General features: G+C 47.9%; 1 protein-coding gene across 4 annotated transcripts in view; it reads left to right on the top strand.

Annotated features, from left to right (window-relative positions):
• Positions 1 to 250: 250 nt before the first annotated feature.
• The window catches only part of mybpc1 (myosin binding protein C1), a 101,064-nt gene continuing 85,640 nt past the window's right edge, over positions 251 to 15,674 (top strand). For all 4 annotated transcript variants that reach the window (XM_069904429.1, XM_069904428.1, XM_069904431.1 and 1 more), the window contains exon 1: positions 251 to 360. In XM_069904429.1, coding sequence (XP_069760530.1) covers positions 333 to 360 — 28 coding nt within the window. In that variant the 5' untranslated portion in view covers positions 251 to 332. The remainder of the gene's footprint in view (positions 361 to 15,674) is intronic.

Here is a 15,674-nt window from a genome sequence, read left to right as displayed (position 1 = left end):
CTCCTTTACCCCTCTCCTCTCATTCACTCTCTCTCCGTCTCCAGCAGTGATTTCCGAGGCTCCGCCCTGATGGGGTCTCTGCCAGAGGGCGTTCCTGGATGGGGAGGTGGGCTGGGCTGGGCTGGGGCGGGGGGGGGGTGGGGGCGGGGAGGGGGCTGGGGGGTGGGGAGGGGGCTGGGGGGGGGGGTGGGGCGGGGCTGGGGGGGTGGGGCGGGGCTGGGGGTCCTGTCTGCACCGTATAAAATAGCCGCGGATCCCTGCACCGCTCTGCGGAGGGACATGGTGAGAGGGTCACGGTCCGCAGCAGGTAACGCGGGGAATTAACGCCGGCCATGCCAGAGCCACTGAAAAAGCTAGGAGGTAGGTGCTCTGACACACCGGCCCGGCTCCCGGGCTGGATCTCGGTGCGACTCCAGGTCCAGGTCTAGTCCGGGTTCTGGGTCCGGCTCCGGGTCCCGGTCCAACTGCATGGGTGGCTGTAACTGGAGCGCCCGCTGCCCCGGTTGATCCCACTGTTCCATCTCAACTCCCCCCCCCCCCCCCCCCCCGGGCTCAGCCTCTCCCCTCTCCCCCTGCCCGTGTCTCCATCTCCCACACCTTCAGCCTCTCTCACCTCGGCTTCTTCCCCCCCCCCCCCAACTTTCGGGGTATAATGTCACCTATAGTCTCCTGAAGGTCCATACCCCACCCCACCCCACCCCTTCCACACCCTCCTCCATCCAGCAGGCCCACACAGCCATGTCTAGAGCACCGTTTACAGAGAGTAGATGACAAGGGAAAGGAAGATCAATTGGGCACCAAAACTCCAGCATCTGCAGTCTCCAGTCAGTCTCAACTAGTTCTAGAAAATTTCAGCAGGGGAACAGGCCATTTGGCCCAACTTGTCCATGCCAGCAAGTGGCCTACCCCAGCTCGTCCCACTTGCCTGTGTTTGGCCTATACTTTTCTTATCCATGTATCTGTCTGAATGTGGTTTAAAAGTTTAACAGTCGCTGCCTTAACCACTTTATCTGGCAGCTCGTTCCACACATTCACCACGCTCATGTGGGGAAAAATTTACTCCTTTATGCCCTCTAATTTTAGATTTCTCTACCCTTCACCTTTTCCCGCACGATTTTAGATCTGTGAGGTTACCCGTCAGCTTCCTCCACTCCAGGACATACAAGGCCAGCCTATCCAGCTTCTCCTTCTAGCTAAAGCCTTCCTATACTGTACTCTCTTGCACCCTTATCAACTTAATGACATCCTTCCTATAACTGGGCGACCAGAACGGTGCAGAATACTCAATGAGATCGTGGCTGATCATGGTTCCCCGTAACCCTTACTAAGCAAAAATCCATCTAACTCTGTCTTACACACAAGTTCAAGTTTATTGTCGTCTCATTGTACAAGTACATCCTGACGAAACAGCATTCTCCGGTCCTCGGTGCAAAAACACGTTGAGACACAACCAGTCATCCCTATGCTCTGACCTTCCCTTTATCTCCTATGGACACTACAAGACCAGCTGAGTTCCTCGAGCGTTTTTGCTCTGATTCAGTGTAGTCAAGGTGAACAGGTGGCACCGTGGGGAAGGATGGGGCGGTAACAGACCCCAGGCACGCTTTCCTCTTCAGAGAAGAGTTTCCCATCAGGAACATTGAATTGCCTTTTACCTTTAGCACCTAACTCCCCTCCAGGGCTCTGGGTTCTTTCAATTCCCAAATCCATTGTCTGAAGCATTCATCTCCACCCTGCTGCCCTCACCTTCCCTGCCTCACACCCCTTGCCTTCCCTGCGTCGCCCCTCTCCCCTTCCCCGCCCCTGTCCTGACCTTCCTTAACGACTCTGTGCTCACTCCTACCTTCCCCAACCTACTACCACACACACCCTCACCCTCCGTCAGTCCAACCTACCACCACACGCGCCCTCGCCCTCCGTCAGTCCCACACGCACCCTCGCCCTCCGTCAGTTCCTCCTGCCACCTCACACAACATGAGAATGATTTCTGACAAAAATTACCCTGGCCAAATATCTGACCAGCACCTTGGAAAAACTAACTTCCGATCCCGGTTCGAACCCCTAGGCAGTATTTCAAGAATGTTAAACTGTTTTTTATCTTCATTCTGGCCCAGCCGTGGGCATCTGGAACTCTGCCTGCTTCCTCCAAAGTCCACACTCTTCCATTCTTCTGGTCATCCGGCTAATGGAAGGATATCAGATGGAAAGGTTCACAAGGTTGTTACCAGGACTGGAGAGTTTGAGTTGGGAGAGGCTGGATTGGCTGGGACTTTTCTCCTTGGAGCATAGGAGGCTGAGATGAGTTTTGAGGGGAGAAATCTTATAGAAGTTTATAAAATCAGATTAGGCCAGGGGTGTCAAACTCAAATTCACGGAGGGCCAAAATTAAAAACTTGGACTAAGTCGAGGGCCGAACTAAATATTTATTGAAAACTTTCTACAACATCTGCATGTTTTCTCTTCTTTCAACATATGTAATGTTAAACTTTTTCTTATTAAAATAAATGTTTAATAATAGTTTTGGATAAACTCTTTCCAGAAGCATTAACAAATGAGAAATAAAATATTCAATAAATAATATTTCTCTATAGAGGATTTGTCAAATGTTGCTAGTGTGCTGTCGAATAGTAAAATCTGAGGGCTATTGAGAATGTGGGAGAATAACATGATTCCTGAAACAATCAAATGGGTGACTGATTGTGGGCATGAACTCTAGCAGGGTTATTTGCCATGCCCTTTTTCCATTGGTACAGATATGCTTTGATTTACACACTTTTCAAGTTTTGTGCCTAATGAGCTTGTATCCAGGTGCAGGACCATTTTTAACCACGAATATATTGATCACTGTGACATGAAACTATTGGAAGATCGTTTTATCCTGAGATTAAAGTTCATAATCCTTACTCAGGCCTGTGTGCGGGAGGGTGGGGTTTGCGGGCGATCGGGTTGGACAACGACAGTGCGGGGGCATCGGCTCTCGCTGCAGGGCGGCATCTCGGCGGATCAGCGGCCCCGTCACCGTGAGTCGCGGGTCGGCCTGCGGCAGGGAGGGGGAGTGGGCAACGGTCCTGGCGAGGTCAGGCCCGAGGCCTCCGGTTCCGGGCGCTGGGAAGCGGCCTTGGCTTCCCCTGACACTGGCCAGGCCCCAAAACCAGAGTCCACGGTGAGACCCTGGAATGTAAACAGAGGAGGTGTGGGCGATTAGCGGGCTGACGCCAATGCATTCTGGGATTTGTTGTATTACTGTGCATGCGCTATACTGGCGCAGCGGCCAGCGGGCCACCTCTAATACATTTTTGAAATGATCTTGTGGGCCAAATATAATTATATCGCGGACCAAATTTGGCCCGCGGGCCAGAGTTTGACATGTGTGCCCTATGCCATCGGAACTCTGTAATTAGTAAGGGATTGCTTAAGGTGGGATGTGAGTGGGAAGGAAAGGGTGAGAATCACTGCTCTAGACCCAATTGTTACTGAAATATTTTGCTTGAGAAAAATTGTCATTGGGCCATTTCCTTTAGCGTTCTGAAACCGTGCACATAACGAGTCAATGAGGGATGATTAAAGCAGTGGTCTTCAAACTTTTTCTTTCCACCCACAGACCACCTTAAGCAATCCCTTACTAATCACAGAGCACCAATGGCACAGGGATGCGAGTGGAAAGAAAAAGGTTGAGAATTGTTGTATTGTGGTAACTCCACATCTGATTAGGTTAATTGTTAGGCAAGTGGTCAGAGAAAGACCCCCCCCCCCCCCCGCCACCCCAAGAAAGGCTTAAATCACAGGAACAAAATAAGCTTCCGTCTCACTGTTCCCAATCTTACACACAGTCCAGATGTGGAATGTGGGGTGGCAGCTCCACGTTCACCCGAGTTCAGGTGCTGTCTGTGTGGAGTTTGTACGCCCTCCCCTTGTCTTGGACCAACAGGTCGGTCGCCTGATGAAGGCACCCGAACCCCCCGTTGAAACGCTGGCGTCCGGAGCGGTGGAGGAATTGGCTGAGAAGAGCGCGTTGCTCCCCCTCCCATGGTTGGAGAGGGATTAAACTGCGATCTCACGGCGCCGGGCTCGTCTCCAACAAAAGGAGCGGGAGGCAGGGTCCACTGCGCACGGAGCGAGGGGGAAGGCATCGCCAACGAGACGTTCGATTCGGCGTCGCCACTGAAGCGCAGACCCAGCGAGGATGGTCCCCAACTCCAGCCGCGTCTGTGTGTCCGGGAGCCGGGCGGGCTGAGTGCGGCACTCCAATCCCCGGGATTCGGGACTCTGAGATCCCTCCACACCTCCGGCGTCTTCATTTTCACCTTCAGTGTGCATGCGCTATACTGGCGCGGCGGCCAGCGGGCCAACTCTAATATATTTAATATGATCTTGCGGGCCAAATATAATTATATCGCGGGCCAAATTTGGCCTGCGGGCCAGAGTTTGACGTGTGGATTAGGGGAATGGTCGCAGTTATTCTCCCAAGGTGAGGAAGTACATAATTGGAGGTGTAGATTTAATGTGAGAGGGGAAAGATTTAAAGGGGATCTGAGGGACAACACCTTCACACAGAGGAGAGTGGGTGAGTGGAATGAGCTCCCAGATGTTGTAGAGGTGGGGAATGTCACAATGTTTATATGATATTTGGACAGGTACATGGATAGGAAAAGTTTAGAGGGTTAACTGCAGACAGATGGGACTAGACAAGATGGGCCAAAGGGCCTGTTTCTGTGCTGTAAGATTCTATCACTCTGAGATTCCCTTCATGTCCAGACTTCCATCATTCTGTTTTGGGAGAACATAAATTGTCTGGAAACTCTGGTCGAACAGAAATGTTTTGTGATCAGTAAGTGGCTTTTGGTATCACTGGAGCTGTTTGAAGGTTCTACAAAGGTAGGGTGGCTCCCCTTTAATTCTCTTCCTCCTTTTCCTTCCATTCTCTGTCACGTTCTAGATTTCAGGGACAGAAGCTAACAGAGAGTGGAGCAACCTCACCTGGTGGAGCAGCCCCCTGCTTGTCAGTCATGTGGTGGCAGTGCCTGGTGGAGCAGCCCACTGCTTGTCAGTCACGAGGGGGCAGTAGCTTTGGGGTCAGATTTTAGTGGAGCAGATTATATGTCTTCAACCGGTTGTCAGCACCTTATTCCAGGGAATTGCAAACCAGTCTGTGCTGTCCAGTTGCTGTCTGTCAGTGCGGAGCTGCTTGTTGACAGCTCTTCAGGACCATGGAAAAACAAGGAGCCACTTTGAGTTACAGGCTGTAATCCACAGTCCCCCCCCCTTCAACACCCTCCTCCATCTCCTCCACCCATCCTACTGACAGGGAGGCGCAGAACCCAGTGTTTGTCAAGAAGATTAAACTTCCCTGATCTTCAAGGACTAACAAAAGTAGTTTAAACAATGAGAACACCACTCAATGCATTGAAATCAACTCAGACTTCACAGAAACAAACATAGAACATAGACTACAGCTCTCAGTGTTGTGCCGACCTATATATTCCTACCAAAAAAATACTAAACCCTCCCTACCTCGTAACCTTCCTCCATCTATGTGCCTATCTAAGAGTCTCTTAAAAGCCCCAAATATTTCAGACTCCACCACCACCTCTTGTGAGGCATCCCTGGCTCCCTCAACTCTCTGCATTTGGGTAAAAAAACTTACCTCTGATGTCTCCCCTAAACTTCCCTCCCTTCACTATGTACAGATGTCCTCTGGTGTTTGCTGGGGAAATAGGTACAGATGTCCACCCTATTTATGTCTCGCAGAGTCTTGAAGACCTCTATCAAGTCTCCTCTCATCCTTCTTCACTCCAAAGAAAAAGTCCCAGCTCTGCTAACCTTGCTTCATAAGACACATTCCCTAACATCCAGGTAAATCTCCTTTGGGCCCTCATCCTTCATGTAATGAGGTGACCAGAACTGAAGACAATACCCTGAGAGTGGCCTCACCAGAGATTTGTAGAATTGCATCATGACCTCTCGACTCTTGAACTCACTTCCCCTATTCTTCTTCTTTCTTTGGCTTGGCTTCGTGGACGAAGATTTATGGAGGAGTAATGTCCATGTCAGCTGCAGGCTCGTTTGTGGCTGACAAGTCCGATGCGGGACAGGCAGACACGGTTGCAGCGGAAAATTGGTGGGTTGGGGTTGGATGTTGGGTTTTTCCTCCTTTGTCTTTTGTCAGTGCGGTCTTCCTCAAAGGAGGTTGCTGTGAGGCGCCAAGATGCACAGTTTGAGACGATATCAGCCCACTGGCGGTGGTCAATGTGGCAGGCACCAAGAGATTTCTTTAAGCAGTCCTTGTACCTCTTCTTTGGTGCCCCTCTGTCACGGTGGCCAGTGGAGAGCTCGCCATATAACACGATCTTGGGAAGGCGATGGTCCTCCATTCTGGAGATGTGACCTACCCAGCGCAGTTGGATCTTCAGCAGCGGGGATTCGATGCTGTTGGCCTCTGCCATCTCAAGTACTTCGATGTTAGGGATGAAGTCGCTCCAATGAATGTTGAGGATGGAGCGGAGACAACGCTGGTGGAAGCGTTCTAGGAGCCATAGGTGATGCCGGTAGAGGACCCATGATTCGGAGCCGAACAGGAGTGTGGGTATGACAATGGCTCTGTATATGCTAATCTTTGTGAGGTTTTTCAGTTGGTTGTTTTTCCAGACTCTTTTGTGTAGTCTTCCAAAGGCGCTATTTGCCTTGGCGAGTCTGTTGTCTATCTCGTTGTCGATCCTTGCATCCGATGAAATGGTGCAGCCGAGATAGATAAACTGGTTGACCGTTTTGAGTTCTGTGTGCCCGATGGAGATGTGGGGGGGGGGGGGGGGGGCTGGTAGTCATGGTGGGGAACTGGCTGATGGAGGACCTCAGTTTTCTTCAGGCTGACTTCCAGGCTAAACATTTTGGCAGTTTCTGCAAAACAGCCAGCCCTTCCCCTATTAATGATACCGAATATCCCATCGGCCTTCTTAACTATCCTTTCAATATGTGCGGTGACCTTGAGGGATGCATGGATGTATGCTTTGAACCCCAAGGTCCATCTGTTCCTCTGTTAAGTATAAATTCTGCTGCGCCTGCGGGAAAAAGAATCTCAGGATTGTATGTGATGTCATGTGACAATAAATCTGAAATCTGAACCAAATGGGGTTTATAGCAAACCATTTGGCATACATTACCCAGATGATGTCTTGGTTTTAATTCTGGGCAATTGCGTGACTGATGTGCAGTAAAACTGTCAAGAATTCACTGCTACAGACATTAGCCCTGGTTGGAAATACCAGTGCTCCAAGATAATCCTGGACCTCTGGCCAAAGGGATAGTCTCCTGGGCCTGAGAAAAGCCAGGAGAAAAAGTTAGGGAAGCGCTTAAGTTCATTGTGTTTATTTTCTGTCAATCACTTTGTACACTTGTTCATCAGAAAGGTGAGAAGGTGGGGCCAGAAGTTAAATTATTTAACCATTCATCCAATGGCATAACAAGGAGGCAGCTTACTTTTGATTGGCGAAGCAGGAGGTGGATGACGGGATTGGGGGTGAATCAACCAATCGTTTCTGTGGGAGTGGGGAGATGTAAGTCGGCCTCCAGGAACTGATCCCAGCAAAGATGGTGATCTGACCCTGGGGCCCACTGAGATTTCTCAAGCTAATGATGCCATGTTATAACCAGTTTATTGAGGCACTGGGGAGGATATCAAAGTGAGCACAGGGTTGGTGCCAGAACTAGGTTATAAATATCAGGATAGACCAACGAGACCTGACTTCCTTCTCACAGACCAGCACTTCAACACATTGTGTCCATGTCGACCTTTATTGGAACCAATCCCAATTATTCTATGCCTTGCCTATTTAAACATCTGTTTAAACCAGCTATCCTCAACCTTGTTTTGGTTATGGGCTCCTTAGGACTCAAGGTTTATGGCCCCCTACCCCACAAAGTAGTCAAGTTTTGGTTTCTTCTGTACTTCTCTCCTACCGACTACATTAAAAAAAACATTTACGTTACATGTGGTGAGAAGAAAACAATGCTTTTACTTAAATGTGCTGTGGGTCCCCGTTGAGAATGGCTAGTCCAAATTCACCTCAAACATAGTGACAGTATATGATTCCACCATCTCCTTTGGCAGCGGCTTCCAGATATCAACCACCCTCTGTGGAAAATAAACTTGCCACTCAATTCCATCCTCTCAACTTAAACTTGTGCCTTCTTGGTTTTGATACCACTGCCATGGGGAACATTATTTTCCTACTATCTACCATACTAATGCCTCATAATTTTGTAAGTCTTGATCAGGCTCCCTCTCTTCAAAACTAGCCCAGCCGATTCCAATCTCTTCCCATCTCTAAAGTCCTGCAGTCCAGGCAACACCCTGTTGAATCTCCTCTGCACCGTCTCAAACACAACCATGACCTTCTAATGTTGTAATGCCCAGATCTGTACAAGTACTCCTTGACAGTATTTTGCAAAGTTGGAAGATTATGTCCCAATGTTTTTATTCCATGGTCCAAACCATGAAGGCCTATGCCTTTATCACACTGCGGGAACTATGAACTTGGTCACCAAGTACCCTCTCCATCAATGTACCTGAATGAGCATCTTATCATTTTCTGCATATATCCCACCTCCATCTTATTTCCTAAAGTGCAATATTATCATCTTGCACTTAGAACATAGAACATTGCAGGACACTACAGGCTCTTCGGCCCACAGTCGTGCTGACCCACGTAAACCAATTCCATAACAATCTACCCTTTTCCCCCCTCACACCCATAACCCTCTTTATTTTACATTCATGTGCCTGTCAAACAGTCTGTTATACGTCCCTATTGTACTTGTCAGGATTAAGTTCCATCTACCGCTGAGGTTAGCGCAACACTGTTACAGTGCCAGCACTGTTTGTAAGGAGTTTGTACGTTATCCCCGTGTCTGGGAGGATTTTCCCCGGGGGCTCCGGTTTCCTCCAAATGTACTGGGGGCTGTAGGTCAATTGGGTGTAATTGAGCAGCACTGGCTTGTGGGCTGAAATTACCTGTAACTGTGCTATATGTCTAAATTTAAATTTGCCAGTACTACACCAACTTTCCATCTGTTCTGTGCTCTCCATAGCTGTAGACAACCTTCCTTGCTACCCATATCTATTTTTGGAAACCATTTCAGCCCAGAAGTTCCCAGGCCACAGCCAAAAATCATGTTTTTCATTTTAAAAATAAGCAAGTTATCCAATAATATATTTCATTGATTTGTGGGCTCTTGCTTTGTATAAAATGCTTCCCCTCCAGTAGACATCACTACAGTAAATATTTAATTGGCGGCAGAGTCCTGAGGGGAATCCCTGAGGTCTCGAGCCATGCAGGTTACAGCTGGTTAGTGCTGACATAAGGTGGGCTGGGAGGAGACAAAAGTCAGAGAAGGCTGTAAGGCCGTAGGGGAAGAGGAAGGAGAGAAGAATGTCAACTATTTTCTTTCTTTATCCTTCCCGTGAACAGAAATGATCCCAAAGAGAGCTGAGCTTGACTTTCTTAGCCCTTGTTGGCGAGCTGCCAATCTCACTGGACCGCTTCTCCTGCATCCTTCAATATCTTGGCGAGTCTCCAACTGTAAGGGGAACTGTGGGCATCCTGCGGGGTGACAACAGCTGGGAGCATTGGTCTCATTTTCCATCTATTAACAGATACCGTTCGAAGGTGACCTTCCTTCAAAGTTCTCGGATACGTTTCACTGAGCCTGCCAATACTATGTGACTGGATCTGCTGTGCCGAAATGTGAGTGGTTTCATGTTTGGTCACAGTATATGGTCACTGGAACTGAAATGCCGGCACTAAGGACGTCTTTGTTACAACTGATACTGCAGAGTGGACAGCAGGAGAACCTCGGCAGGTCATGGCACTGTCTGTGGGATACAAAAGGATATAACCAGCATCTCAAGCCTGAGGCCTTGAGGAAACATTGGTTATAATCTCAGTGGTTCTTAACCTTTTTTCTTTCCACTCGTATATCACCTTAAGTAACCCCTTACTAACCACAGAGCCCTGATGGTAAAGGATGGTAATAGTAGGGATTTAAGATTGATCGTCAGAGAACATACATGGCATCACGTTCAACCCGGAAATTCCTTCTCTTGTGGACGTGGCAGAATTACCACTTTTTGGTAGTGCTAAAAAACTGACAATGTAAACAAACTGTTCAATACAGAGAGAAAAAAAATCAATAAAGTGCACAAGTCCGAGTCCTTAAATGAGTCTCTGATTGGGTTTGTTGTTGAGGAGTCTGATGGTGGTTGGGGGGGGGGGTGGGGGTGGGGGGAAGCAGCTGTTCCTGAACCTGCGAGTCTTGTGGCACCGACACCTCTTTCCTGATGGCAGCAGTGAGAACAGAGCGTGTGGTGGGTGGTGGAGATCTTTGATGATCACTGCTGCTCTCCAACGGCAGTGTTCCCTGTAGATGTTCTCAATGGTGGGGAGGATTTTTCCTGTGATATCCTGGGCTGCGCCCACTATCTTTTGCAGGCCTTTCCACTCAGAAGTATTGGTGTCCCAAACCAGACTGTGATGCAGCCGGTCAGTACATTTGCCAGGGTTTCTGGTGTCATACCAAACCTCGGCAAACTCCTGAGGAAATAGAGGCGCTGACGTGCTTTTTACACGATGCCATTAGTGTGTTGGGTCCAGGAAAGATCCTCCAAGATGGTGATTCCCAAGAAGTTAAATGTGCTCATCCTCTTCACCTCTGATCCCCCAATGGTCACTGGATCGTACACTGGATTACTTAAGGTGGGATGAGTGAGTGGGGGGAAAAGGTTGAGAACCACTCCTATAGACGCTGCATGACCTGCAGAGTTTCTCCAGCACTTTTGTCAATTGTATCACAATTACATTCAGATCCTCTGTAGACTTTCCTGTTTAACTCCATGGGCATCAGGAGTCATTATGAAGTATGTAGGAGAACAAGTTTAGTTCTGGTTCACACTTGGTTGATGTCTGGCTGGTCCAATGTCTGTCACCACCATATAATTGAAGGGTGACAGGTGAACAGGACTCCATTCAAATAAGGCATCTTGTTCATCTTTAAAACAGGGCATCTGTAATTATTGGTGTTATTAATTTAATTGTGTGATTAGGTTAGTAAAAAGAAGCCAAGAAGGGAGTAACCTGCAGAGGGAAGGCTTTTGAATCACCATTTTGAATTGAGCCTTGAAGAACTAGCCATGACAAAGTTGAGCAAACAGACAGGCCTTGCCTTCCTGAAAGAATAACTGAGGAAAGGTTGGAGAGGTTTCCTCGAGAACTGGACTTTATCAGATAATGAGGGTTCGTCACCAAGGAGCAGAGATTGGTAGAAGGATTAAAGGAGTTATGATGGACAATATTTTATAGAGCATTAAACAGAGTGGCACAGCACAGGAACAGACCCATTGGCCCATCCCATCTATACTGACCCTTTTACCCAGCTACCCTAATTCAATTTGCTTGAATTGGATCTGAATCCTTCTACACTCTGTCCAGTGCAATAGTGTGGATCTCCCAGTGGCCACCCATTTCAATATCCTGTCCCATTCCCTTGCTGACATGTCTGACCGTGATCTCATGCACTGCCAGACTGAGACCACCTGCAAATTGGAGGAACAACACCTCATCTTTCGTCTGGGCACCCTCTATCCAGATGGCATTAACATCAACTTCTTTGGTTTCCATTAAACACCCCACTTCATCCTTCTGAAGCATTTCCCCCAGCTCTGTCTCTCTGACCCCCTCTCTTCCCTTTTCCCTGTCTCCTTTCAGAGAGCCAAAATCAATTCTCATCTCGCCTCTTATCATATCCAATTAACACCTTTTGTTGGCCTGGACTCCTCTCCCAGCAGACACCTTCCTATTCTTTGCTTACATCTTGAGGAAGGGCTCAGGCCCAAAATGTCAGAATAGATCTTTACCTGCTGTGGATGCTGCGAGACCAGCTGAGTTCCTCCAGCAGTTCTGTGTGTTTTTACCACAATTGCAGCCTCTGCAGATTTTTGTGTTTCACTCTGAATCCTTCTACACTTTGCCTAGTTAAGCATCTACCCGTCCAATGTAGTGATTGTATATGATTCCGCCATCTCCTCTGACAATGTTCCACCTATCAACCACTCTGTGAATAAGAAAAACGTACCCCTCAGATCTCCTTGAACCTTCCTCATCTCATCTTCAAGGCATCTTTTATTGTCACATAATAACATGTTAAAAATGTTACATACATGATCTACTTTAATGTTAGGCAAAGAAAGAGTCACCATGAGCATCTTAACCAATGCCCCCTTGTTGTTGGTACCTCTACCATGGAATAAATTCTGACTCCTCCCTCTAAGCCCCTCATCATTTTATTGCCCTCTATAGAAAATAAGCAAATTTCTCCCCATAAGTCCAGGAATCATCCTGGTGAATCTCCTTTGCACTCTCTCCAGCATGCCCACTCCCTTCCAACAGCATGGTGACCAGACTGAATGTAATATTCCATGTCCAGTCTAACCAGAAACAGCTTCTTTCCACTGGCTGAATGATTGATGAACTGTTCATACAAAGGTTGGGACAGTTATGAGATCATGATCCAACTCAACCTATGAAGGCAAGCATGCCACAGGCTTTCTTCACCACCCTACCTACTTGTGTTTCCACTTTCAGAGATGTTTACTTGAACTCCAAGGTCCCTCGGATTATCAACATTCCTCACCACCCCATCAGTTGCTGTTTTTATCCAATCTCAACATGACTTCCAGGTGCATAACTTTATTCTTGTCAGAATTAAATTCAAGTTCAAGATCATCTAATTGAAACCGAATTCCCCGTTCCTTAGTCCAAAATCACACAGACACACAACCAGACATAACACACAGACGTGATGCACATGCAGGACATGGATGCATATATAGATACAGTAAACACAGTATTGTGGGGTCTTGGAGAGATTGTATGAGCAGTTTATCAGTCGTTCAGCCTTCTCCCTGCCTGTGGGAAGAAACTGTTCCTCAGCCTTGTGGTGCTGGCTCTGATCTTCCTGTATCTCTTCCCCGATGGGAGTAGTTGGAAGATGCTGTGTGCAGGGTGGAAGGGGTCCTCCATGATTTTCCTTGTGCAAATACTCAATCAATTTTCCATCTAATCTCTATCTGTAGACTTGGATAATACTTCTCCAATGTCACCAACTCAATGGTCATCTGCAAACCTACTCATCCCACCTTCCAATGTCATACCCGTCATTAATGCACATCAGCACCAGCTCTGGGAGCTGTGTTGCACCATACTCACTCATTTCCACTCATTCTTCCAGTACTACATTCTGCCTTCTATCGCCAATCTTGGTTCCACATAGTCAGCTCACCCTGTGTCCTAACCTCCATGCACCATCCTGCTTCAAACCATGCTTAATTCGATATGGACCACCTCTAGCACCCTGCCTTCATCAATCTTCTCAGTTACCTCCTCGAAAGCTCAATCCAATTAGCGAGGCAGGATTCCCCTCACAGAACCACGTGTGATCAGCCCCCGCCTTTCCAAATTTATCCAACATCTCCCCAATCATTGGTTCACTGGCTTGCTACTAACCTGTAGGCCACTCAGCCCATCGAATCTGCTCTGCCATTCCATCATGAGCAGATCCATTCCCCCACTCAGTCCCTCTTCCCACCTTCTCCTTATTACTCTTTATACCACGAGCAAAGGAACAACTGAGGAAGGATGGGAGATTTCCTTGGCCAATGGTTCTCAACCTTTTCTTTCCACTCACATACCACCTTAACTAATCCCTTACCAACCACAGAGTACCCATGACATAGGATGCATAGGTGCTCTGTGGTTAGTAAGGGATGACTTGAGGTAGTACATGAGTGGAAAGAACAGGTTGAGAACCACTGTTGTTGGCTGGTGGACATGTATGACCCAGCTGAGCTTATGTAGCACCCAGTGGATTACCAGTCACCATTGTGTGATGAGAATTTTATGATAATAATTAACTGAATTAAAAGAAACCTCAGCTCCTTGTGACTGGCCCATTGGCAGAGGAAATGATGCACACTGACGTCTGGGGCTGTCTATGTGAAGTTTGCCTGTTCTCTTTGTCATGGCTTTCTCCAGGTGCTTTGGGTTCCTCCTGCATCCCAGAGACCAGTGGGCCGATAGGTTAATTAGCTGCCGTGAATGGGAGAAGCAGGGTGCAGCTGATAAACGTGAGAGAGAGAATGGGTTACATGGCAAAACTCCAGCATTGAAGGATACCCATTTAAAATGGAAGAATATTTTTTAAACCAGAAAGGGTTGAACCTTGGAATTTGCAGCCATGGGTGGCTGTGGAGGACAGGTTGTTGGTGTATTTAAATTTTCAATTTAAATTTGGACATACATCACGGTAACAGGCCCTTTCGGCCCACGAGCCCGTACCGCCCAATTACATCCAATAAATCTGCACCCCCAGTAAATTTTGAACGGTGGGAGGAAACCAGAGCCCTTGGGGAAAGCCCATGTAGACACGGGGCAAACGTACAAACTCCTTACAGATGGAGTGGGATTCGAACCCTGGTCCAAATCACTGGCACTGTAACAGCGTTGTACTAATCGCTTTGCTGACTGTGCTGCCCACAGCAGAGATTGATAGGTGTAAAAAGTTATGGGGAGAAGGCAGGGGAGTGGGGCAGAGTGGGAGAAAAGATCAGCTCATGATGGAATGGCGGGGCATGCTTGATGGGCTGATTGGCCTACTTCTGCTCCCATATCTTGTGGAAATGGGGCAGAGGTGAGTGCTCAGAGCTGGCATCAATGTGATGGGTCGAATGGCCCCCTCCTTTGTCATGAGAAATAAATCTCGGGATAATTACTACCAGATACAGCCCTTCCGCTGCCCTGTGAGCTGGTTCCTTGAGCAGTAAAGCAAGTTGTTCCATTCCAGTCGTGGCACAGAGCAGATTTTTTTCAGATTTCAGATTTATTGCCAGATTACATACATGACATCACATACAACCCTGAGATTCTTTTCTCCTGTGGGCCAGGTAGGATTTCCACATACTGGTAGCGCAAAAATACTGTACACAACTACACATGTAAACAGATTTTTAAAAGCAATATGGAATGATTGAGAAACTAGCTTCAGAATGTCATTCAGGTTGTTGGACAAGTCCACAGAGAGGATTATGTGAAAGGTAATGGATGACTGTGTGGTTCTGGAACAGTTTGAAGGTTATTAGGATAAATATAGATAGGGATGGGCAACACACTGTGGAACTTGGTGTCACTTCTGCTATTAAGTTCAGGAAAATATATGTGGAATGCAATTGGGTCAGGCTGGAATAATGCAGGCTGCAATGTTAGACTGTGGACTGGGTCAGTAGGGATCAGGCAAAGATTCCACAGAGATGCCTGGGGCACTAACATCTCCCCAGGTAGCAGTACAGGGTCACACACGATGCCTCGGAGGGACCGGCTGTACAAGCTGGAAGTTCATTGCCATTACCATCTGCCAACCCACACCTCTCCTTGGCAGCCAGTCACCTCTTTGGAAAGCGCAACTGTCTTGCAACAGTTTGTACACAGCAAGCTCCCTCAAACAGTAATGTGGTGATTGGGTGAGGATGAAGGGCTGGTTAGTAACTCAGTGGGCAGCCAATGTGTGGAGGAATATATGAGTGGCCACGGTTAACGTGACATTGTTCCAGCGCCAACGACCAGGGTTCGAAT

This window comes from Narcine bancroftii, chromosome 11, assembly GCF_036971445.1.
Source record: "Narcine bancroftii isolate sNarBan1 chromosome 11, sNarBan1.hap1, whole genome shotgun sequence".
Taxonomy (NCBI): domain Eukaryota; kingdom Metazoa; phylum Chordata; class Chondrichthyes; order Torpediniformes; family Narcinidae; genus Narcine; species Narcine bancroftii.
This window is presented reverse-complemented; position numbering and strand designations above follow the sequence as displayed.